Raw genomic sequence first — 23,645 nt, 5'->3', positions numbered from 1 at the left:
AAGTACTTATACTTTATTCGGCACATATATTCTATTCGGCTCCCCGCTCTCGTAGGATATAGCCGATTAATATCAGTCTTCCAAAGATACACACCATCTGATCTTTCCATTATTCGGCCCCCACAATTGCCCCCAGAACTCCCCATTGATGGAAGTTAATCGGCGTGTTCGGTCTTGAATTGGAAAGGTTAAAATAGGTTAGGCGGCTTCGCGTACCCCAATATAGATGTCAGGATGCGCACACCTTTTCGTTCATCATTACGCTTTCCCGCCTCAACCTTGCGTCTCGCATTTATTGTGATTTGAAATTTCAGTCATTTCGAATGCACAATTCATCGAGTATTCGAAACTCTTGGACCACCAGCTGATATCCCTTCTCTGACTCGCATTCTCTACAGCTCTTCTCCGTCTACCCACGTCTCCTTTGTTCCTCGTAAGTCTTCTTCTCTTTTCTTTGCAATCTTACTTTTCATTTATTGCTTTCATTTTGGTGAACCCTTTATTCCCCGTAAAAATGGCCAAACACTTGAAAGACCTCTTTTCTGAGGGTCGTGCCTCCGGATTTCGGCGACACTTTTCCATCCCCGACAATGTTCATCTATCTCTAGTGACGGACAACAGTCTAGATGTGGAGAGAGAGGATCAAAATTCAATCATCTTTCCTCTCCTATCCATTGCAGAGGGCGGGGTTCGCTTTCCCCTACATCCGTTCCTTAGGGCCGTCCTCCGCTATTGGGGTCTGATTCCTTCTCAGCCTAATGTGAACTTTTTTCAGATCGTAATAGGGATCGTAGAGTTGAACGGGCACCTCAGGATCGACCTTGGGGTTCCATCCATTCGGCACTACTATGCTTTAGCCAAATCCTCCGATCGGCTTGGGCGGTACTTTCTTAGGGCCAAGGATACTGACCATCATTTGGTAACCATGCTCGCCAGTTCTGGTAAGCGTGTGGATGACGTAATGGTCAATATCCGAGGGAACTGGGAATTTGGCGAAGGCGAGGATCGCCTAGACCTGATTCCTAGATGGAGGGGTGAACCAGGTTGCCGTGTGCCTCCATGTGTTTTACTGAACTTTTCTTTTACTCGGCTTTCCCCCTGTGTCTAACCCCTTGCCTTTGCAGGCAGTAATTTGAAGAAGATTCTAGTTTCTGTCGACGACGCAGTCCTTTCGTAGGTTGCGACTGCACTTAGATACTTCGGCCGTCCGAACTTACAGAAGCAAAGGAGAGCGGCCCACATACTTCTTCGATACGAGCCTACTTACACCACTTTTTCGGCCGCTGACAATATTCCAATTCCATCCGGCGATCGACAGCTTGCGGCTCTTATTTTCCCTAGCTTCAAGAGTCTCAGACAAGTTGGCCTCGAGGCCTCTAACTTGGGGCAAGACGTCGAGCCGGTGGTAGAGGTAGTCGCCGAACCAGGCAGAGAGTTCGCTGAGGAGGCCGAAGAGGTGGACGAGGCCCTAAACTCGGCGTTTGAGGCAGCTAGACGTAGTCAGCCTACCTCGCCGTCCACTTCGGGTTGGGCCGAATTTTCTTTTGGAGATATTTTTGGAGGTTTGGGAGATTTACCCGGCGATTTTTTTGAAGGTATGGCTGGGGAAAGCCTCACGCAAATGGCTCGAAAGAAAAATGTTGAGCGTATGGCCACCCGAAAAAAGGCCAAGGCCGCCCGTTCTGGACCTGCCTTGATTGAGTCTTCTGAACCCGTTATTGAAGAGTTGGCTAAGATTGTTGAGGCCAAAAAGGTGAAAGAGGTCAAACAACTAGTCATTGATGAACGGTTGGTTCCGGAAGAGCGGGGCAAGAAGCGTAGCGCCGAGGGAGAGGCCGGTTCAGAAGATAGTCTTGTCGACAAAAGGCCTCGCTTAGAAGAATCGGACGTGGTTGTTCTTTTTATTGTTCAGCCAAAGATTAGAGACATGCCGATTCCTTCTGATGCAACCATCATTACCGACCCGACGGTAGCCTTGAGCCTGGCAGCGTCAGTCTCCCTACTAGCTGATAAGGCGTCTTTTCATGCTGTGCCGGATTTGGTGGCCATAGCTCTATCTGCGTAGTCGGCCCTTTTGGTAGGTGAACTTTGACTTGTTTTGATTTTGGTTGCCTATGGCATCTAACGATCGCAACTAATTTTGCAAACGGTCGGCAGGATCGCCGACTTGGGCGCCGCCTACACGACGCCCTTGAGAGGATTGACCGTTTGCAGTCGGAAGTGGTCGATCAAAAGAGCAGGGCCGAGTTTGAGATGATGAGGGCCGCTATGGAGGCTGCGCGAGCCGAAGCCGAAGCGGACAGGGCTCGGGCTGCCGATCAGCACCATTCTGAAGCCGAAGATAAGGCGAACGCGAGCAAAGAATCGCTTAGGTTAGCCGAGGAGGCGCTTACCAAGATGGAGATTGAGTTAGCAGAGTTGAAGGCGGCCAAGGAAAAGGCAGAATCTGAGGCTTCTGCCATATTCGAAGCAAGAAAAGGCGCCGCCTTTAAAGAATACGTAGATGAAGTCCCCAGGTTTGAGAATTGGGGGTTCAAACACGGGTGGCTTAAGGCCCTTGGTGCTGCTGGGGTTACATTGGCCTTGCCAATTCCTTATGACCAGGTGGACGTTGAGCCACTTGAGTCTGACCCCGAGGATTGATCTGGGAGTCAGTCGAATTTTATGAAATAATTTCCCTTTTAATGTATGTTTTTGTTTTTAGGACTTTTGTTGGTTCCGAGTAGTTTTCATGTATAAATTGGCTATTGTCTGCGCTCAGTTTATTAATGAAAATTATCTTCTTGTGTCACTACTAATGCGCAGTTTGTGATGTTATGTTGGTGTAAAATGTTTGCCTTTCACTACTTTAGTTAGAATGACTACTCTGTTGACCTTTCTATGATTGAATATCATGATTAATCTGCCCTTGCCCTAGGCGGTGCATGACCATTCGTGCACCTGAGGAGGCAAACTTAGTTTTGTTGTCAATTCATGGGCCGGCTGGGGCATTTAAGCCGAATGTATTGATAAATCTGTCATGCCCTTGCCACAGGCGGGGCATGATCATTCTGAAGTCGATTCGTGAGCTAGCTAGGGCACATAAGCCAAATAGATTGATTAATTTATCACGCCCTTGCCCCAGGTAGGCATGATCATTCTAAAGTCAATTCGTGAGCTGACTGGGGCACCTAAGCCGAATGGATTCATTAATCTATCCCACCCTTGCCCTAGGCGGGCATGATCATTCTGAAATCGATTTGTGAGCCGACTGGGGCACCTAAGCCGAATGGATTCATTAATCTATCCCGCCCTTGCCCCAGGCTGGGCATGATCATTATGAAGTCGATTCGTGAGCCGGCTGGGGCACATAAGCCGAATAGATTGATTAATCTATCACGTCCGTGCCCCAGGCGGGCATGATCATTCTGAAGTCGATTCGTGAGCCGACTGGGGCACCTAAGCCGAATGGATTCATTAATCTATCCCGTCCTTGCCCCAGTCGGGCATGATCATTCTGAAATCGACTCGTGAGCCGACTGGGGCACCTAAGCCGAATAGATTGATTAATCTATCATGCCCTTGCCCCAGACTGGGCATGATCATTCTGAAGTCAATTCGTGAGCCGGCTGGGGCACATAAGCCGAATAGATTGATTAATCTATCCCGCCCTTGCCCTAGGCGAGCATGATCATTCTGAAGTCGATTCGTGAGCCGGCTGGGGCACCTAAGCCGAATTGATTCATTAATCTATCCTGCCCTTGCCCCAAGCTGGGCATGATCATTCTGAAGTTGATTCTTGAGCCAACTGGGGCACCTAAGCCGAATGGATTCATTAATCTATCCTGCCCTTGCCCCAGGCGGGCATGATCATTCTGAAATCGATTCGTGAGACGACTGGGGCACCTAAGCCGAATAGATTGATTAATCTATCACTCCCTTGCCCCAGGCTGGGCATGATCATTCTGAAATCGATTCGTGAGCCGACTGGGGCACCTAAGCTGAATGGATTCATTAATCTATCCCGCCCTTGCCCCAGGCGGGCATGATCATTCTGAAATCGATTCGTGAGCCGACTGGGGCACCTAATGCGAATAGATTGATTAATCTATCACGCCCTTGCCCCAGGCTAGACATGATCATTCTGAAATCGATTCGTGATCCGACTAGGGCACCTAAGCCGAATGGATTCATTAATCTATCCCGTCCTTGCCCCAGGCGGGCATGATCATTCGGGCGCCGGTGGGTCTATCTAGTCGGGGCTGGGTGATTGAGGTTTTCACAATTAATGAAATTGCCTCGAGGGTGCTGTCTCTGTGAAGAATAAATGATTATGGGTACAACTTTTATGAATACAGTAAACAACTGACTCTAGCTTTTGAAGGAATCGTGTGAATGTCGAACAGACTTTTCTTTAACAGCAGAGGGGAAGCGAAGACACTAGCTGAGCTGGATGGAGACATGCATCAGGGTGGTGACCCTTCGCACACCGGGGGTAGGAGTTCTAGGGATCGAGAGAGGCGTCAGTCTCCCCGACGTCGGAGCAGGTCGCCCAAGCGGGACAAGTAGTCGCAGGGCAAGTCTTCTCAACCTCGAGTTGAGAAGGGATCTGAATCGAACCCGTGCCCATTAAGTTTTGCGGTGTTTGTGGGGAATAGACCCATGACAGAGGCGGCTTCGATCGTGCGGGACCCAAATGTAGCGGTCGAGTTTGCTCGACAAATTTTTCCTCCTGAGGTTCAGCAATCAATGGTAGGTCGTCAGGACTACGAAGTATTTCATGAAGGCATTCACGGGGCAATGAAGGAGCTTTACACTGCCTATGAAATCGGCATGCGGTTGCGCGCTGCCCGCCGAGAGATGGAGAAGAAAGAGGAACGTATTCAAAGTTTGGAGGCTCGCGCGGAGGCGGCTGAGCGCGAGTTAAGGAAGACCAAGGCAGCCCAGGCACAAACCGCCGGGCACGAAAACCCAATCGTGGAAGAAAGGGTTACTAGTCGGCTCATCAGTTCCGCGCTTGCCGATCGTGAGACGGCGAGTATGTTCGCACTAGAGAACGCGAAGGGGAGGGCCTATGAGAAAGGCTTTCATGACGGCCGAAAAGTTGAAATCGAAAAGACAAAGGAAAAACTTGCCGAAGAAGTTTGCCGATGTGAAAATCGTGGATTTAGGCACGGTTGGATCATGGCATCTCAAGCCACAGAAGCTCTTCGAGCGTCGGGCATTGATTCGGCATTGCCATTCTACCACAGTAAACATTTTCTGTTTTCTTCTTTTGAGGTCGAGAAAAGTGAGGATGGGGGTGACGCCGTATAAGTGTACTTGTTGTAAGGTTGAAACGCAGATCGCGTTGAAAACTATATAATATATTGCCTGTTTTATCCAATAAAAAGCGTTCTATGATAAATATTTTTTTGCAGTTCGTATTTGGCATGTATGCGTTTCGTTTCTGTATATATGTTTGAATGGATGTATAAACGTTGATCGGCAGGGTCGACCCATACGTGATAGCCGTTTATCCCTGAATGAGGCTATTGTAATTTGAGGAAGCCAAAAGCCAGTGGGTAAGGTGGCTGCGAAAAATTCAACTCGGCTTGGGGCCTAGATTTTCGGACGGTGCACGTGCTTCAAAAAGTCGTTTGGATAACTACGCCGTGACGAATGTCAACCGACGTTTTTCTCGTGGAGTTTAGAGTTAGTGAAATCGCCTCGGGATTGGGGTCTCGAGATCGCTGCTAGTATTGAAAATAAAAGGAGTGGGCGCTTCACGTAGATAAACAATCACCCATGTGTGGTGGAATAAGTGGGGAAGTTAGTTAGAGAGATTGGAGTTCAGCCGATCTTGGTGTTGCCATGGAGCGCGACAGAGGACCCATCCGTATGGGAAGCAGGGCGTCCAAACGTTGGCATGAATCTTTGAGTCGTCGAAGTAGATCACCCCGAAAGGAAAAGTAGCGACTGTCGAGTTTTTATCCTTCCTTGTCTTGGATCTTTGCCTTGACATTGTTAATGGTATCAGTGGAGGACTTGGGCACAGTTGGCTCAAGGCATTGCAAACCGCGGAGGACTTCCAGGTGACGGGAGGTGATTCGGCGCTGCCGCTTTACTAATGCATCTTCTCCCTTTTTTAGCTTTTAAGTTTGGAGATGGGTATTGTAATGCTCAAATGCAAGTTGCGTTTATGTAACAACTGTGTGATTAAATAAAAATTGTTACGCGCAAATGCGGGTTGCGTTTATATAACAACTACTTGATTGAACAAAAAGCTTTATTTTGAACATTTGCGTCTTATTCTGAATTTTTTTATATGCTTAGTTAAGCACCTTATTTGCGATGTTGGCGAGTTTTGTTTTGTTCGTGCCAATGGTTGCTCCGATTCCGGATACTTAGTTTGGCCAATCGTGATATCCACGAAGGGCGCTCTGAATCCGGAGTCTTAGTCGGCTCTAAGGTGTCATGCACCGAAGGGGGGGCTCCGAATCCAGAGACTTTAATCGGCCCTAAGGTGTTATGCACCAAAGGGGGCTCCGAATCAGGAGACTTTGATCGGCCCAAAGGTGTTATGCACCAAAGGGGGCTCTGAATCCGGAGCCTTAATTGGCCAATCGTGATATCCACAAAGGGCGCTCCGAATCTGGAGTCTTAGTCGGCCCTAAGGTGTCACGCACCAAAGGGGGGGGCTCCGAATTCGGAGACTTTAATCAGCCCTAAGGTGTTATGCACCAAAGGGGGCTCCGAATCCGGAGCCTTAATTGGCCAATCGTGATATCCATGAAGGGCACTCCGAATCCGGAGTCTTAGTCGACCCTAAGGTGTCATGCACCAAAAGGGGCTCCGAATCCGGAGACTTTGTTTGGCCAATCGTGATATCCACGAAGGGCGCTCCGAATCCGGAGACTTAGTCGACCCTAAGGTGTCATGCACCAAAGGGGGCTCCGAATCTGGAGACTTTATTTGGCCAATCGTGATATCCACGAAGGGCGCTCCGAATCCGAAGACTAAGTCGGCCCTAAGGTGTCATGCACCAAAGGGGGCTCCGAATCCGGAGACTTTGTTTGGCCAATCGTGATATCCACGAAGGGCACTCCGAATCCAGAGACTTAGTCTGCCCTAAGGTGCCATGCACCAAAGGGGGCTCCGAATCCAAAGACTTTAATCGGCCCTAAGGTGTGATGCACCAAAGGGGCTCTGAATCCGGAGACTTTGTTCGGCCCTAAGGTGTCATGCACCAAAGGGGACTCCGAATCCGGAGACTTTATTTGGCCAATCGCGATATCCACGAAGGGCGCTCCGAATCCGGAGACTAAGTCGGCCCTAAGGTGTCATGCACCAAAGGGGGCTCCGAATCTGGAGACTTTGTTTGGCCAATCGTGATATCCACAATGGGCGCTCTGAATCCGGAGACTTAGTCTGCCCTAAGGTGTCATGCACCAAAGGGGGCTCCGAATCCGAAGACTTTAATCGGCCCTAAGGTGTCATGCACCAAAGGGGCTCTGAATCCGGAGACTTTGTTCGGCCCTAAGGTGTCATACACCAAAGGGGGCTCCGAATCCGTAGACTTTATTTGGCCAATCGTGATATCCACGAAGGGCGCTCCGAATTTGGAGACTTAGTCGGCCCTAAGGTGTCATGCACCAAAGGGGGCTCTGAATCCGGAGACTTTAATCGGCCCTAAGGTGTCATGCACAAAAGGGGGCTCCGAATCCGGAGACTTTGTTCGGCCCTAAGGTGTCATGCACCAAAGGGGGCTTCGAATCCGGAGACTTTATTTGGCCAATCGTGATATCCACGAAGGGCGCTCCGAATCGGGAGACTTAGTCGGCCCTAAGGTGTCATGCACCAAAGGGGGCTCCGAATCCGGAGACTTTAATTAACCCTAAGGTGTCATGCACCAAAGGGGGCTCCGAATCCGGAGACTTTGGCCAATCGTGATATCCACGAATTGGCTCCGAATCCGGAGACTTAGTCGGCCCTAAGGTGTCATGCACCAAAGGGGGCTCCGAATCTGGAGACTTTGAGAGATGAATGGAGCCACGAAGAAAAATGGTTTACATTGCAGAAGTGATACATATACAAGTATCAAAGCCCATAGATCGGGTCAGTGATAGGGTTTTCATTAAGTCTCTGCTTGTGCCGATTGGGGGGAGCCACGGATTTCTTTAATGCCATGGGCTGTCGGGAAGCGCACAAGCTGATGATAAGTGCTTGGAACAGCCTTCATCATATGTATCCAGGTTCGCCCCATGATGACATTATACGGCGAAGGGAGCTTCACGACCAGGAATTCTACTTCGACCGTTCTGGAACCTACTCGAACAGGTAGTATGATCTTCCCTAACGGATATTCGGGATTCATGTTAAAGCTGAACAATGGGTAAGGCGACGGAGACAGATCTGACTTGTTGAGGCTGAGTTTGATGAAAGTTTGGTAGTACATAACCTCTGAAGTACTCCCCGGGTCTATGAGAATGCGTTCGATGGTGAATCGATTTATGCGTAATTTAATGACTAACGGATCGATATGGGAAGCTGTTGTGCCGCTAAGATCGGAGTCATTGTAAGTAATTGTCGGAGCTTCTTTGGGCCATTCAGTCGGAATACGTTGCTTTTGGGGGATTGGATACAATTGAATTGTGTGCACGGCTGGGGGTTCAGGCAGGCTGTAGATCATATGGATCACGCCAAGTGGAGGTGAGTCCTGCCTCAAGGCTAGTGCCGTGGTTGGCTTTCCCTTTCTCACGTACTTTTGCAGTCGGTCGTCCTGCACCAGTTCTTCCAGGTGATCTTGTAATGCGTAACAATTCTTCGTTTCGTGGCCGTGATCTTTGTGATATTCACACCGCCTATCCCTTCTTCGCATGTCAGGCGGCCCCACCATCTTTGACGGCCATTTGAAGAATGGAAGGTGTTGGACTTTGGTCATTATTACAGCAATCGATTCGGACAACTCTGTGTACTTCTTGTCGGCACGTCTCGAACGCCTGCTGTCGACTTACAGTTGTTCATTCGTCCGGTGGGAGCATTGATCGCTTGATCGACGAGTATCCCTCCTTCTGTCTCGTTTAGCGCGTTGCCGAGGCTCTGGGCTAGGAGGTGGCGTGGAACTTATTGGTTGAGCAATTTCGAGGGGGGCCGTTTTGTTGGACATTTGGCCGGCTTTTATTCTCAAGGCATCGTCTTTCACCTTGCAATACTCTTCAACTTTCTTCATCAACGCCCAGACTGTTTTGGGGGGTCTTCTGGTTAGGGAACTGCGAAGGGGACTGTTAGGATGTAGTCCCATTTTGAAGGCGGTGATGGCCATGGAGTCGTTGCAAGCGTTGTCGACGAGGTTGAAGCACTCCCAATAGCGCGCTGAATACGCTCTGAGCGTTTCTCCTGACTGAATCTGCATAGCCCAGAGAGAGTCAGCCTGTTTTGGCTGCACCTCGTTGGTGATGAACCTGGCCCTGAAGGATTTCTGTAATTGATGGAAGCTTTTGATCGAGGACGACTCCAACTTGTAATACCACCTGACAGCTAACGGCCCTAGGCTGCTAGGGAATATTCGGCACATGAGGGCTTCGTTGTCTGCATGCAATGTCATGGCCTGCTTGTAGTGACGGATATGATTAGTGGGGTCTGATTTCCATCATAAAGAGTGAATGACGGAGCTTTGAACTTCTTAGGCAGGGTCGCCCTTACAATCCGTCGGACAAAAGGATCGTGCTGGTCCTCTTCATCTGAACTGCTCCTCCTACACTTATTCCTTGTATGCGGACTCTTTTCGGAGGAGCTGGAAGTTTCGGATCGTCCCTTCTTGTTGAGCTCCGTGGTTAATGAGTTGGAGTCGCTATCGGTATGCTTTGGTTGGGCTCGAGGTCGTTGTCCACTGGCCCTCGGAGGTCGTTCGGGATCTTAGCGCATGGCTTCTCTCGATTTTGTGACTTCGAGGGCCAAATCTTGACGGAGACGTTCGTTTTCAGCGATCATGTTCTCCAGCCTTTGTTCATTCTGCTTTGCTTGTTCGATGATCGCTTGCATTGTCTCTTGCGCTGAGGTCGTTGGTGCGTCGAAGTTCAAGGCACGTCTTGCAGCGATGGTTTCTTTTCTGAGCATATTTGCTGGAGTGAGGTCATCTCCCTATGCGGTCTCGTCAATGGCTACCGGAGGATCTTTAGTCATGCCTGCCATGGATGTATTTGAGTATTTCCATAGACGGCACCAATTGTGGGGAAGTGGTTTGGAAATACTCTTCGGATCCTGGGAGACGCTAGTGATCTTTAGCTAGTCACCTGAAAAGAAATAAACACTCCGACGGACAAGTTAGTTCAGGCGCTCAGGATAGCCTATTTACCAGTTTTGTGAAATGATTCTTACATACCTTTCTATAACCGTTGTTCCTGTATTTATACCTGTTCTTCTTGATCCTCGGGGCCAGGGCCTACTTTTTAATCATTGTCCTTTCCTTTATTCGGCCCTAAGTACTTATACTTTATTCGGCACATATATTCTATTCAGCTCCCCGCTCTCGTAGGATATAGCCGATTAATATCTGTCTTCCAAAGATACACACCATCTGATCTTTCCATTATTCGGCCCCCACAACTATGCATAACAAGTGGTTTCACACAATCCTGTATTCGGGTAAGCAACCTGTCCTAGTTTGAAACAGTCTCTATGGCTTTCGATATGCAAGTACGTCGGAAGGTCAAAAAGGGTACCTTAGCAAGACTACCTAATATACCTTTCACACCTAACACCGAGAAGTGAAAGGAGGATTGTAACAAGCCCGCGGGGGACCTCGCTACAGCTCGGACTCGACTTTTGCAGTCACGGTTCTAAATCTGAACCAAAGAGTCCAAATCCGGCAAATTGTTTTAGGAAAACTGATTTTTGAAAGAAGTGCCAAACATGGACTGCTTTGCCAGATACAGAGTCGCCACCTAAATATTTTATTTTGGGAAATTTAGGAAACCCTGACTCGGTGCCAAAAGGCCACGTGTCCGTCATCACCAAAGTTGCCTCGGCTCGGGAACTTGGGTACGATTGGGGAAGGTCACTTCGTGAGCACCCCCGCTCGCCCGGTCATAGACCGGCCTCTACTAACCATGATATCAATTTTTGAAAACATTGTGAGTTCTTATTCCGGTTATTAGCCTAGGTTACTATGTGATGCTCACAGCATATAAGTATAGACCGGGTCGCCCGAATTGGAACAAAACATTTCATGTTTGCTTTTGAAAATGGTTTGCTACCCGTAGGTAGGCTTGAAACATTTTGATGATTCATTCCAATTCAGATAACCCAACCTTCACCCACAGGCATTCAGGCAGATATATCAGATAAGCACATAGCCTCATGGTAAGCATGCTATCATGGCATTCACTCACACGCATGCAAGGATGCTAAAGCATAAAACTCACCGAGTACTCCAAGCCAAAATAGAAACTATATTAGAAATCATGCATGATCCTAAGTGTACAGAAATGCCTAATGCAACACATGCAAAATGCAACTATAGTAGGCTCGGCTATTCTAAGATGGCATATGAAATGCTACAACTAACATGTATTCAACTTGGTATTGAAAGTACAATGCAGTTAGTATGATGCACCGAGCCCGATGCATGCAATACAGATGAATGATGCAAACATGCTGTCATACTGTATGCTAATTAAAATATGCCCTAATCTAACCATCAAAAGCGGATAAATAAAAGGGAGAAAGACGTGGGGTTGGAAGACATACATCACACTCACCCACACTTATTACAGTTGTGCCCTCACTCGGAGGGTCCAAATAAATAATACAGTCCAAATATTACAGTCCCCAAAATAAAAGAATATTACAGTCCAAAATATTACAGAATTCTAATTAATTAATGAATTAACTAGAAAGCAAATAAACTGGCGTGCAAGCCAGGGACTGTCTTGCTTCTGATGGATGATGCATGTCCGGACTGTCTTGCGCGGAAATCCACCGGAATGCCCCAATTAGCCTCTGTTTACACCTCTTCTTGAAATCCGTGCCAAGCCCAGGAAGATTGATGATTCTGCGTTTTGCTGCAACAGAGAGCAGGAAAGGGGCATAGCAATGTATTTGCACAAATGTATACATGTCTCGATCCTCGTGACACCAATCACGCATACCGAGGCATGATGGCCGAGGAGTCGAAATGCACAACTCAATATAGGATGAATGCACATGAAACTACAGCTAAAACCTAACTCCATCATGGATAATCCGGAGTGTCGGTGACTGGGGAATTGAGACACATTCCGTCACTCGGAGTACGAAATGTACCTCGTTTCCCGTGCCCGGGCTAACTCCTATTCCGGACATGGTGCAATGTGCATGATATGCATGAAATGCAACTAGGATACAATCCTAACATACTCAAAGTTATGAAAATGAGATGCCTCGAAATGCGTGCACACAGGCACGCAAACCGAGAAAGTGACGGGATGTTGAAAATAAGATGCCTCGTAATGCGTGCACACGGGCACGCAAACCGAGGTAATGGTAAATGCAGTGAAAATGAGATGCCTCGAAATGCGTGCACACGGGCACGCAAACCGAGGTAATGGTAAATGCAGTGAAAATGAGATGCCTCGAAATGCGTGCACACGGGCACGCAAACCGAGGTAATAACAGATGCAATGCAAATGAGGTGCCTCGAAGTACGTGCACATGGGCACGCAAACCGAGGCGATGACAGATGCAACGAAAATGAGATGCCTCGAAGTGCGTGCACATGGGCACGCAAATCGAGGCGATGACAGATGCAATGAAAATGAGATGCCTCGAAGTACGTGCACATGGGCACGCAAACCGAGGCGATGACAGATGCAATGAAAATGAGATGCCTCGAAGTACGTGCACACGGGCACGCAAACCGAGGCGATGACAGATGCAATGCAAATGACACGAGAACATGATATGGGCTTATACCAACATGAGAGAGCCTCAGCCACACTCACATAGGATGCCGGTAGATGAAAATGAAGCGCCTCGAAATGCGTGCCCACGGGCACGCAAACCGAGGCAATGATAAAATGTAATGAAATGGCATGGAAATGACAAGTGGGTTTATACCAACATGAGTGAGCCTCAGCCACACTTACATCGGATGCCAGCGGATAAAAACGGAGTGCCTCGAAATGCGTGCACACGGGCACGCAAACCGAGGCAATGATAAAATGCAATGAAACATGGCAAAAATGATATGCAAGCATGCTAATGGAATTTCAGCAACAAAATATGGGGGAAAACAGTCCCGAAATGAAGCGAAATGACATGAAATGCAAGGAAATGACCCGAAATGCAACATTAGGCACCCGAAATGGCCTATAGCCATACTAAACATGCACAACATGGACATGAAATGCAAAGAAAGAAGCTAGACAGTCCCAAAATAAGCACTTTTCCAGTTATAAATATGGCCAAACAGCAAGTATAGGTATGGCGAAAATAGCATGCGAGAATAGGGGCCAAAAGAGGGGTAATGAAGCAAGTGGTATAAGAAAAACTCAAACTGAAAAATTTCCTTCTACAACACTGAATATGGACCAAAAATATGAACATTTACAGTATATGGCAGCCTCAAAATCAGTATACAAACATGCTAAAAATATGATGCAAAATAAGGCTCAAAAGGTGCTAAAACATGAAGTGTATAAAATAATCACTAAACAGAAAAAAAGTGTGAATGAAACATGAAGTATAGGCCAAAATAAGACCAGTTTCAGTTCGGACCAAGGTCCAAAAACAGAAGCAAAGAGGGCTATTAATTTATGCAAAAATGGGGCTAAATAGGGGATATAACTACAAGTGACATATGGAAACACCAAACAATGTTGAGCCCTTCTCCAATGTTGAAGAGGGGCTCAAAATATGCCTCATATCAGTTTATAACATGCTCGAAAATAAATTGCTCATGGGTCAAAAATAGCATGCAAAATCATGACATACAACATGGTCAATGAAGCAAGTATATTATGGAGGGCTCAAACAGGGTTGAGCCCTTAATGAGAAGTGAAGATGAGCTCAAAATATAGCCCTTTTCAGTTAGGGCCGAAGCTTGAAACCAAAAATAAATGAGGCTTAGAAATAGATCAAAGGAAAGGGTCAAAAGGATCAAAGTGTAACTTACCCTTGAAGATCCAAGCTTTTGTTACTTCTTGGGTTGATTTGCAGCTTCTTTAGCCTTCAGGGATCCCTCCTAGCTGCTGGAAATGAGATGGTGGTGGTGGAGCTTGGTGGTGTAGAAGGAATGAAGATTATAGACTTAGGGTTTTTTGAAGAATTGAAGAAGAAGACAATGGAGTTTAGGGTTTGTCCTTGGAGAAGAATCTTTCTAACCCTCATGAAGAAGACCCTCAGCTGGTTATAAGGTCAAGAAAGGGGTGTAAAAGGGGGGTGAGTTGGAGAGGAATCCTCTCTCCCAAAATATCCCCCGGATACAGAAAATATCTGGGGGATATTGCCCCACAGCTGGAAAGGGTACAGTGAGGAGAGCACGGCCGGCCGCTCACTTTTGCTGGAGGTGGCCGGCCGGCCACACCCCCTAGCCGGCCGGCTAGGGGTCAAAAGGGTCAACCAGCTTTTCTGGCCGGCCAGGTATTGGGGAGGTAGCCCTATGTGTGTACAACACAACCATGTAATTGAAATTCCCAAAAAGTGGGCCCAAGGGGTTCAACAATGGCTCGGAAAGAGGGGGTCAAAAGGGTCAAGTTGACTTACTGGCCGGCCATGAACTTTTAGGGGCCTCTCAGGTGTGTAGATCACAGATATGTGGTTCAAAGTTCAAGAAAAAAGGTCCAAGAGGTTCAACATTAGCCCGGAAGAAAGGGGTCAAAAGGGTCAGGTGACCTTAATGGCCGGCCATGAACTTTTAGGGGCCTCTCAGGTGTGTAGATCACAAACACGTGGTTGAAAGTTGGCAACGCTAGCTCTAAGGTATTCAACATTAGCCCGGAAGTGCGAAAAACGGGCGCCGGGAGGCTCGGGAGGAGAGATAACTGGTTGCTGCAACAATTGCTGGCCTCCCACCCTTCAGTGACCTTCCTCGGGATAAAACAGAGGTACCTGCCAAAAATGAGCGAAAACCGTTGCAAAACGAATGTTCCGGAGCCAAAACACGCAGTTCGGGGTCCCGGAAATGGGCTGTTAAGCACCGAAAATTGTATTCGACCTCGAAGTGGGTTTCTCAGCCCCCAGTGTCCCTCAAAATGGATGAAATAAGATGTATGCCAAAAATCAGAGCAATAGGAGATGGTTAAGCGGTCCCGAACCGAGGCACACGGCCTGACGACTCCGAAAACCGGGAACCGGACTCCGAAATGGGCAAAATGGCCTACGGCCACCAAATGTAGCCTACGGACATTGAGAGATGGTCTACGGGACCTCTCCCTCCCTTCAGGAAAAGAAACAGAGAAAACCGAGTCTGGTTCGCAAACCGAGACAAGGCACAGAAAAGGGTTCGGAAGTCCGGAGGCAGGGCTTACGGCCGCGACTCTGAAACTTCTGAACGAGCACATTATGCAACATCACCAAGCGCTCAATTGGCGACGTCTGAGTCTTAAGGTCGGTCAAAAATGGGGTGTCTACAGTTGCCCCTCTTTGACAGAACTCGGAAGTCACAAGTGACGGGAGTGAATGTCAAAGCCAAGAGACGACCCATTTTTGACAAGGCCGAAGACTTAGACAAACATACAGCATAAACAGAGATGTGCCCGCAGGCATGCTCGCAGGCAGGGGGCAAAATGCAAATGATATACAAGAAACCGAAGGTAACCCAATGATCGTGCAAATGCAGCAAGCTGTAATGAAGCAAGTATTCGCAAATAGATGCAACAGTTTTAAGCAAGAATGCAAAGCAACAACTACATTTCATGCAGTTAAGAATGCGGAGGATTATTCAATCCCCGCCACGTCTCACACGGAGAAGATACGATACCTGCGCGATTCGTCTGGTCGCACCAGCCTCAATTGAACCGTACATACAATATCGTGCCTGCAAAAGAGAGAAATTGCAACAAGTACAATATGCTAACAACAAATATTTAACGCGATTCCGAAAGTTTCGACACACGCGGCGTCGGTGAGTGTATGCATCGCAATGCAAGAGTGGAACATGCGCGACAACGCATGCTCCAACACAAAGGTATACAAATAACAAGAAATGTACATGACAATGTGAGTATGCCCATGAGAATGCAAGATATGTGCATGAAAGTACAAAGCGAGCATGAATCAGGGTGTTCATTCGTCGTGAAACAACGAGTACGGAAGTGCGTGTTTCGGCGAAGGTAACTCGATCGCGGCCTCCGATCTGCTTCTTTGAAAGGTTACAACTCATTCAAAAGGGATACACTTTGATTTCAATGAATGATGATGAGACACATGTCAGAACTTGGAACCGAAGTCCCGACGGAGCAATTTCGCGACCGGAAGTGTACTTTTCTTGAACTTTTTCAGGTCCCGGGAACTCCGATCTTCCTCAAAATTTGCAGAGAGCTAGGTGAGCATGTGGAGAGCATGGCCGGCCACTTATCTTCCCAAGGGGGGGTGTCCAACCGGTTTCCACAAAAGCTAATGGCTGGCCGGCCATTTCTGCAAAAAGCAGATGGCTGGCCAGCTATTATTAGAGGCCGGCCGGCCATGCCCTTTTCCCGGGGGCATTTCGGTCTTTTTGCCTCCTTTTTGCATGCCTTTCATCCAAGGTTTGAAGCCTATAAATGGCAGCCGAACCCCACTTCATTTCTTGCCTCTTTCAACACTTTTCTCTCCAGTTTTGAGTTTTACGCGCGTTTTCCAACGCCTTGCGCAAATTGTTTTTGTAAAAACACTTAGTTTTAAACACTTTGGAGCGATTAAATTCCGGCTTCGGAGCTTCTTTTTGCATTTTCACCACTTGAGGTAAGTTCATCTTAATATTTAGAATATTTTCTCGGGAGTTGACTTTTGTTGACTTTTTATTTCCCGAGAGTTGACTTTTGTTGACTTTTTCCAATTTTTGCGCATTTTGCTCATTTTTGTTCCCCTTTTGCAGATTCTTGAAAATGGCAGGCAATTCTCCTCACGGCGGGGGTTTCCCAGGTGCCGGAGATGATTTCGATCCCACGACTCTACCTCCGAGGACTCGACCTTTCATGCCCGAGAGGTACCGTCCGGCAGTGCACGTCCTCCCTCGTGCCGTTTTCCGTCATTTTACCAGTTTCGACGAGAGAGCACCTGCGGATCTGCTTCTCAGAGAGCCGGAGCAGCATCTCTCTCACGAGGCCCGAGAGGTATTTACCTCATCTTCTGTTTTTTACATTTCGCACCCTTGCCATGCTTAAACATTTAGCTTGTGACATAGTACTTTCCTTACATCTTAAACATGTAGTTTCAACACTTGAATTTTCGAACACTCGGTTCATTAATTAATTGCGAACACACAGCCCACATTAAAACACATGGCTCAAACACTGATTTGTCGAACACTCAACCCGAATTCGAAAGTGAACACACAGCCCTCACTTTAAATGGAAGTAGAACACGCAGCCCAAACTTCAATTTTTTTTTTTGAACACACAGCCCAGATAGATGGTGAACACGCAGCCCACAATTTAACTGAAAGTTGAACACGCAGCCCAAAATTCAAATTCTCTGAACACGCAGCCCAGGTAGATAGTGAACACGCAGCCCACAAATTAACTGAAAGTTGAACACGCAGCCCAAAATTCAAATTCTCTGAACACGCAGCCCAGGTAGATAGTGAACACGCAGCCCACAAATTAACTGAAAGTTGAACACGCAGCCCAAAATTCAAATTCTCTGAACACGCAGCCCAGGTAGATGGTGAACACGCAGCCCACAATTAGACTGAAAGTGGAACACGCAGCCCAAAATTCAAATTCTCTGAACACGCAGCCCAGGTAGATGGTGAACACGCAGCCCACAATTAGACTGAAAGTTGAACACGCAGCCCAAAATTCAAAATTCTCTGAACACGCAGCCCAGGTAGATAGTGAACACGCAGCCCACAATTAGACTGAAAGTTGAACACGCGGCCCAAAATTCAAATTCTCTGAACACGCAGCCCAGGTAGATAGTGAACACGCAGCCCACAAATTAACTGAAAGTTGAACACGCAGCCCAAAATTCAAATTCTCTGAACACGCAGCCCAGGTAGATAGTGAACACGCAGCCCACAAATTAACTGAAAGTTGAACACGCAGCCCAAAATTCAAATTCTCTGAACACGCAGCCCAGGTAGATAGTGAACACGCAGCCCACAATTAGACTGAAAGTTGAACACGCAGCCCAAAATTCAAATTCTCTGAAAACGCAGCCCAGGTAGATAGTGAACACGCAGCCCACAAATTAACTGAAAGTTGAACACGCAGCCCAAAATTCAAATTCTCTGAACACGCAGCCCAGGTAGATAGTGAACACGCAGCCCACAATTAGACTGAAAGTTGAACACGCAGCCCAAAATTCAAATTCTCTGAACACGCAGCCCAGGTAGATAGTGAACACGCAGCCCACAATTAGACTGAAAGTTGAACACGCAGCCCAAAATTCAAATTCTCTGAACACGCAGCCCAGGTAGATAGTGAACACGCAGCCCACAATTAGACTGAAAGTTGAACACGCAGCCCAAAATTCAAATTCTCTGAACACGCAGCCCTGGTAGATAGAATTTGCATGTAGCTTATTTTACTTCATCGGCACACAGCCCATTTCATCTTATTGGCACACAGCCCATTTCATTATCATTGGTATACAGCCCATTTATTTCATTATTGACACATATATTCATTCTGAATGCAGGGTGGTTCCCGCAGTGTGCGAGGATATGGTTCCACCATGGCGCGGGATTGGTATGCTGAGCTCCCGGAGGGCGTCAGGGATTTGGTAGACTTGGCAGGGTTTGGGCCCTTCTGCGCCGGGTTGTCACGCTGTCCTGCCAGGAGGACCTTGATGGCAGCTTTGGTAGAGAGATGGTGGGACACCACCAATTCCTTTCATTTCTCTGCCACCGGGGACATGACCATGACCCCTTTTGACTTTGCTGTATTGACCGGCCTTGATGTCGGAGGTTGGGCCATCCCCTATGACGAGGATATGGGCGAGTGGGAGGCCGCCTGGATGTATTTGTTGGGGGCTCGCCCACCTGTTGATAGGGTTTCAGGGAGAGTCAGGTATACTTGGTTCTCCTCCCATTTCCGGCGGGCGGAGATGGTGCCCGAGACTCCTGAGGAGACAGAGCAGTATGCTCGTGGCTTCCTGATGTTCCTCTTCGGGACTACCCTGTTCGCCGACAGAGGGAACACCATTGGGCTATATCTGCTGAGCGCTCTAGTCGACCTATCACAGGTCAGTAGATATGATTGGGGTGGCGCTGGCCTGGCTACCCTCTACTTTTACATGAGCGCGACCTCCCGCGGGCGGGGCGATTTGCTTGGCGGCTACTGGAGAGCTTGGGAGGTATTTTCTGTCCCCTTGATTTACATTTCTGCTCTTCATTACTTGTACATTGCAAACACAGCGTACTTTTACAGTCTGCATTTTGCTCTCAGCATTTCGTACTTACATTCTGCACTGCTTTTCTCAGTTATGGGCTTATGTATACTTCCCATCGTTAGCCCCAGTGCTGGAGGTGGTGGGGATTCCCGTGACCCCATATTCATTGATATTTGAGGGCCCGCACCGGGCGAGGCCTCGAGAGACCCTAGTTCGCCTGCGACAGTACTTCGACACTGTGCGACACTCAGAGGTACTTCAGAACTTTCAGTTCTTTTCATTTTCATCTTTGACTTGCTCTGTATATTCTCGTTCTCTGATTGGTTTATACATTTATCATCCGCAGATTACTTGGCAGCCTTGGGCACCTCTGGGTGATGATCTCCTACTTCAGTATACCGGAGCATCAGGCATCTCCCGGTATAGGGTCCTGCTCGAAGGGCCAGTCGGCAGAGTCTGGTTCCTGGGGGAGCGCTTTCTGTGCCAGGTACGGGGGTATCTTTCTCAGGATGTTCCCGCGGTACCTCCAGCTAGTATGCGGACCGCTGACAGGCTCTCTTACTCAGAGGTAGTCGGCGCCATGCTGGGCAGTGATGCTTTGTTATATGTTGCGGAGGGGGACTACGCCACCTATCGTCACATATATTTGATGCCTCCATTGACAGAAGCTCGTATTCCGATGATGAGACCTGCCGGTATGTCATCCTCGGATCAGGCTCAGGCTCGAGCTACAGACATCCCTTCTTCTAGCAGGGCTGGCGCATCTAGAGGTGGGAGTAGACCATTTCCTCCGACCCCGTCGATTCATCCTCATCTGGGATGGCCAGATATGCCTACTGAGTTGATGGCGTGGCAGTATGGGACTAGCTCTCCGATTCCGATTCCACTAGAGCCTCCGATGCCCAGTGATCGATACGCCATTGATCCGGACTCACCGCCGGTATGCTCCACTTTCGTCATTCATCATTTCAGATGTTTAGACACTCATTTGTTCACTGATGATTATGAACTCATTTTTGCAGCCATCGCGAGGGTACATGGAGGAGATGGTTGGGCTGGTGGCCACACTCGAGGGCATGGTCCTACGCAGGGAGGCACAGTTGTCTGTCGCGGGCATTCAGGTACCCTTCAGTTTTTTGGCATTTATCATACTTTTGATGACATGCTGATTTCTACTGCATCGATAGACTACTTGTGTAGAGCACATCTGACACACACCTCACTTGTACACTGTATTTACATGCACCCACTTTACGTAGCTTTTGCTTGTATTTGCATCTGATGTATATATTTGGACTGATGTATTTGAATTGAACTCTTTGTTTTCAGATGCCTTCATGGTCCGGTCAGCCACAGACCAGGCCACCTGGGCCTCATTGGGGAGCTGGGCCATTCGGGCCTTATCAGGGGGAGGGGTCATCTCGGCCGTCCCGAGGAGCCGGGCCATCTAGGCCTTATCGAGGAGCTCGAGGAGGGCCTGTCCGCAGACGCAGGGCTCATGTTGTGGAGGTGGAGTCTGATGAGGAGGAGGAGGAGGCTACCGACCGTCAGTTCGAGACATCTGTTGAGGAGGGAGGCTCCGGTTTTGGCTCGGGGAACAGGGGCGAGGCTGAGGAGGATCCTCAGGATGACAGCTCCGACTCTGATGGTGGTGTGGAGGTTGTCCCACAAAAGAGGACCAGGCGTGTTTCTCGTTCCCGTTCCCGAGGATTTTGATGCTGCTATTTCCTGCTTTATTTTTCTTTTTTGCTAGTAGTTTGTAGCACTTTGCACATTGTTAGGCAGTTTTATTTTTGTAAAACTTGTACCTTTTGTTTGTTGTAAAGCATGATGAAATGAAATAGCTTTTGAAAAGGTGTTTGTATTTTGAACTTTTAGCATCGTATCGCATCATTTATTTCGCACAAAAATGAATTTGAAAGGAAATGTACGTTGTGTAATCACCAAATCAGGTAGTGAACCGACGCAACAAACTAAACAACTCAACTTACTAAGATATAACAGAATCTTTAGCAAGTTTACAACTCGATAAGCAAAATGCAACAACGCAAATAAACAAGACTTTAACAAAAATTGCTTAAACAGAGAGCAATGACTCAAAACACAAAACACGTCCGCTCGACAAACAACTCGATAAGCAAAATGCAACAATTCGATAAGCAAAATTCAACAACAACAAAGTGTACTTCTGACGATCTGGGCATCGGAACGCATCCGGAATGAAGGCCTTCGACTCTCCCGTTGCATGGAAATGCTTGGAGTTCTCCTTCGAAGAGTAAAACAGGGCCGAGGAGACACACTGCAGCATTGCTAGCCATCCCGGGGAGCTGGCCGGCCATTTTTGCAAAAAGTGAATGGCTGGCCAGCCAGAGATATGCCACGGCATGGAGGACTAGAGAGCTTCTGGCCCCCTGCTTCAACCTTCAGTTGCACTTTGTCAGATGAATGCGTGGATTGGCTCAAAGAGGAGGTACAATTTGGGCCCAGCTTGGCATCAGATGCTCCGTCCAGCTCTGGAAGGGGACACAGAGATACTTGATTCAACTATGCCCCAAATTTATTGCTTATTTAGCATTTTCAAGTTTTCTTTATGACTGTACTAAAATAAGCAACCTCAATTGTAATGCAAGAGCAAGAGAACTCTATTTTGAAATCAATGAAATTGAAAGTTATGGTACTGAAAATTTTCCACTTTTGGTCCAAAAATGGTCTAAGTCGTAAAAAGATTGATTTAAACAAAGTCAACTTTTATTAAAACTTTTCAAAACTATTTTCGATGTGGATCAGAACTGGACATGCCGAAAATCTGTCACTGAGATGCACAACCTCAGATCCCTGCAACTGGAAAGTTGCCCCTAGTCTGAAGAACAATGTGGCACTCCAAAGCAACGGAAAGTTGCCCCTAGTTTGAACAGCACTGTACCGGAGATCACGGTAAATGCTGATAGATAAAGATGACTGAGATGATCGAAATGGACAAAGTTGATCGGGGAAAAGTTTATGACTGAACTTCAAGACGAAGCTGCCTACGTATCCCAAAGATGGGAATCAAGTCTTACGTAGTTCAGGCTTAGGTTTGCTCGAGTATTTTCACTCTCCTTTTGCGCTCTAACTTTTGCCAAGGCCGCCCTTTGCGGGTTTTCAACCTTGCGAGCTCAGTTTTTATATTTTCTAATTTTTTGTGCTCTGAATCTTGCCTAGGTCGCCCTTTCGGGTTTTCGGCCTAGCGAGCCTCTCAAGGATAGTATTTCTTCAACTTGTCCATATTGATTGGTTGTGAAAACTCCAAGCCATCTAGATCCATCAAAACCACAGCCCCACCTGACCAGATAGCTTTGATGATGTAAGGACCAGTCCAATTAGGTTTGAACTTGCCCCTTGGGTCGTGGATGGGAGCTCGGTTGTCCTTGAGAACCAAATCTCCTTCTTTCAGATTCCTGGACTTAACCTTCTTGTTGAAAGCCCGGGCAATTCTGCGTTGATAACCTTGGATGTGGTACAGTGCTTTCAGTCTTCTTTCATCAAAGAGCATGAGTTCTTCGAATCTGCTTTGCTGCCAATCTGCTTCGGCTATCTGGCATTCAGCCAATACTCGTAATGATGGGACCTCAATCTCAATGGGTAGAACAGCCTCCATTCCATAGACCAATGAATATGGAGTTGCTCCAGTAGAAGTTCTGATTGAAGTCCTGTAGCCCCACAGAGCAAATGGCAGCTTGTCTGGCCAATCTCGATAGGTTTCCACCATCTTCTGTAGTATATGCTTGATATTCTTGTTGGCGGCCTCAACTGCTCCGTTGGTCTGTGGCCTGTATGTAGATGACTTATGAAAAGCCACATTGTATTTCTCCAACAAGTCTATCACTTCTTTCTTGAAGTGGGAACCATTGTCTGAAATTATTTCGTTTGGCACCCCGTAGCGACAGATGTTGTTGTTCCTGATGAACTTTGCGACATGCGACGCCTTCAACACTGCGTATGATTGGGCCTCGACCCACTTTGTGAAATAATCTATCGCTACTAGGATAAACTCATGCCCGTTGAACCCCTTCGGGGTAACAGCTCCGATCACATCAATTCCCCAGACTGAAAAAAGGCCACGGCGAAGTCATGTTGTACAGTTTTGACGGCGGGATGTTCATGCGATTTGCATGAATTTGACATTTGTGGCA

At 47.6% G+C, this 23,645-nt stretch overlaps 1 protein-coding gene across 1 annotated transcript in view; it reads left to right on the top strand.

The window, feature by feature from the left end:
• Positions 1-2,268: 2,268 nt before the first annotated feature.
• LOC145820052 (uncharacterized) overlaps positions 2,269-23,645 on the top strand; it is a 43,348-nt gene continuing 21,971 nt past the window's right edge. The window contains exons 1-4 of the mRNA XM_082914499.1: positions 2,269-2,571; positions 19,565-19,726; positions 19,820-20,413; positions 20,496-20,594. Coding sequence (XP_082770625.1) covers positions 2,269-2,571; positions 19,565-19,726; positions 19,820-20,413; positions 20,496-20,594 — 1,158 coding nt within the window. The remainder of the gene's footprint in view (positions 2,572-19,564; positions 19,727-19,819; positions 20,414-20,495; positions 20,595-23,645) is intronic.

Source organism: Camellia sinensis, chromosome 1, assembly GCF_055761805.1.
Source record: "Camellia sinensis isolate YWXY chromosome 1, ASM5576180v1, whole genome shotgun sequence".
NCBI classification, from domain to species: Eukaryota; Viridiplantae; Streptophyta; class Magnoliopsida; order Ericales; family Theaceae; genus Camellia; species Camellia sinensis.
This window is presented reverse-complemented; position numbering and strand designations above follow the sequence as displayed.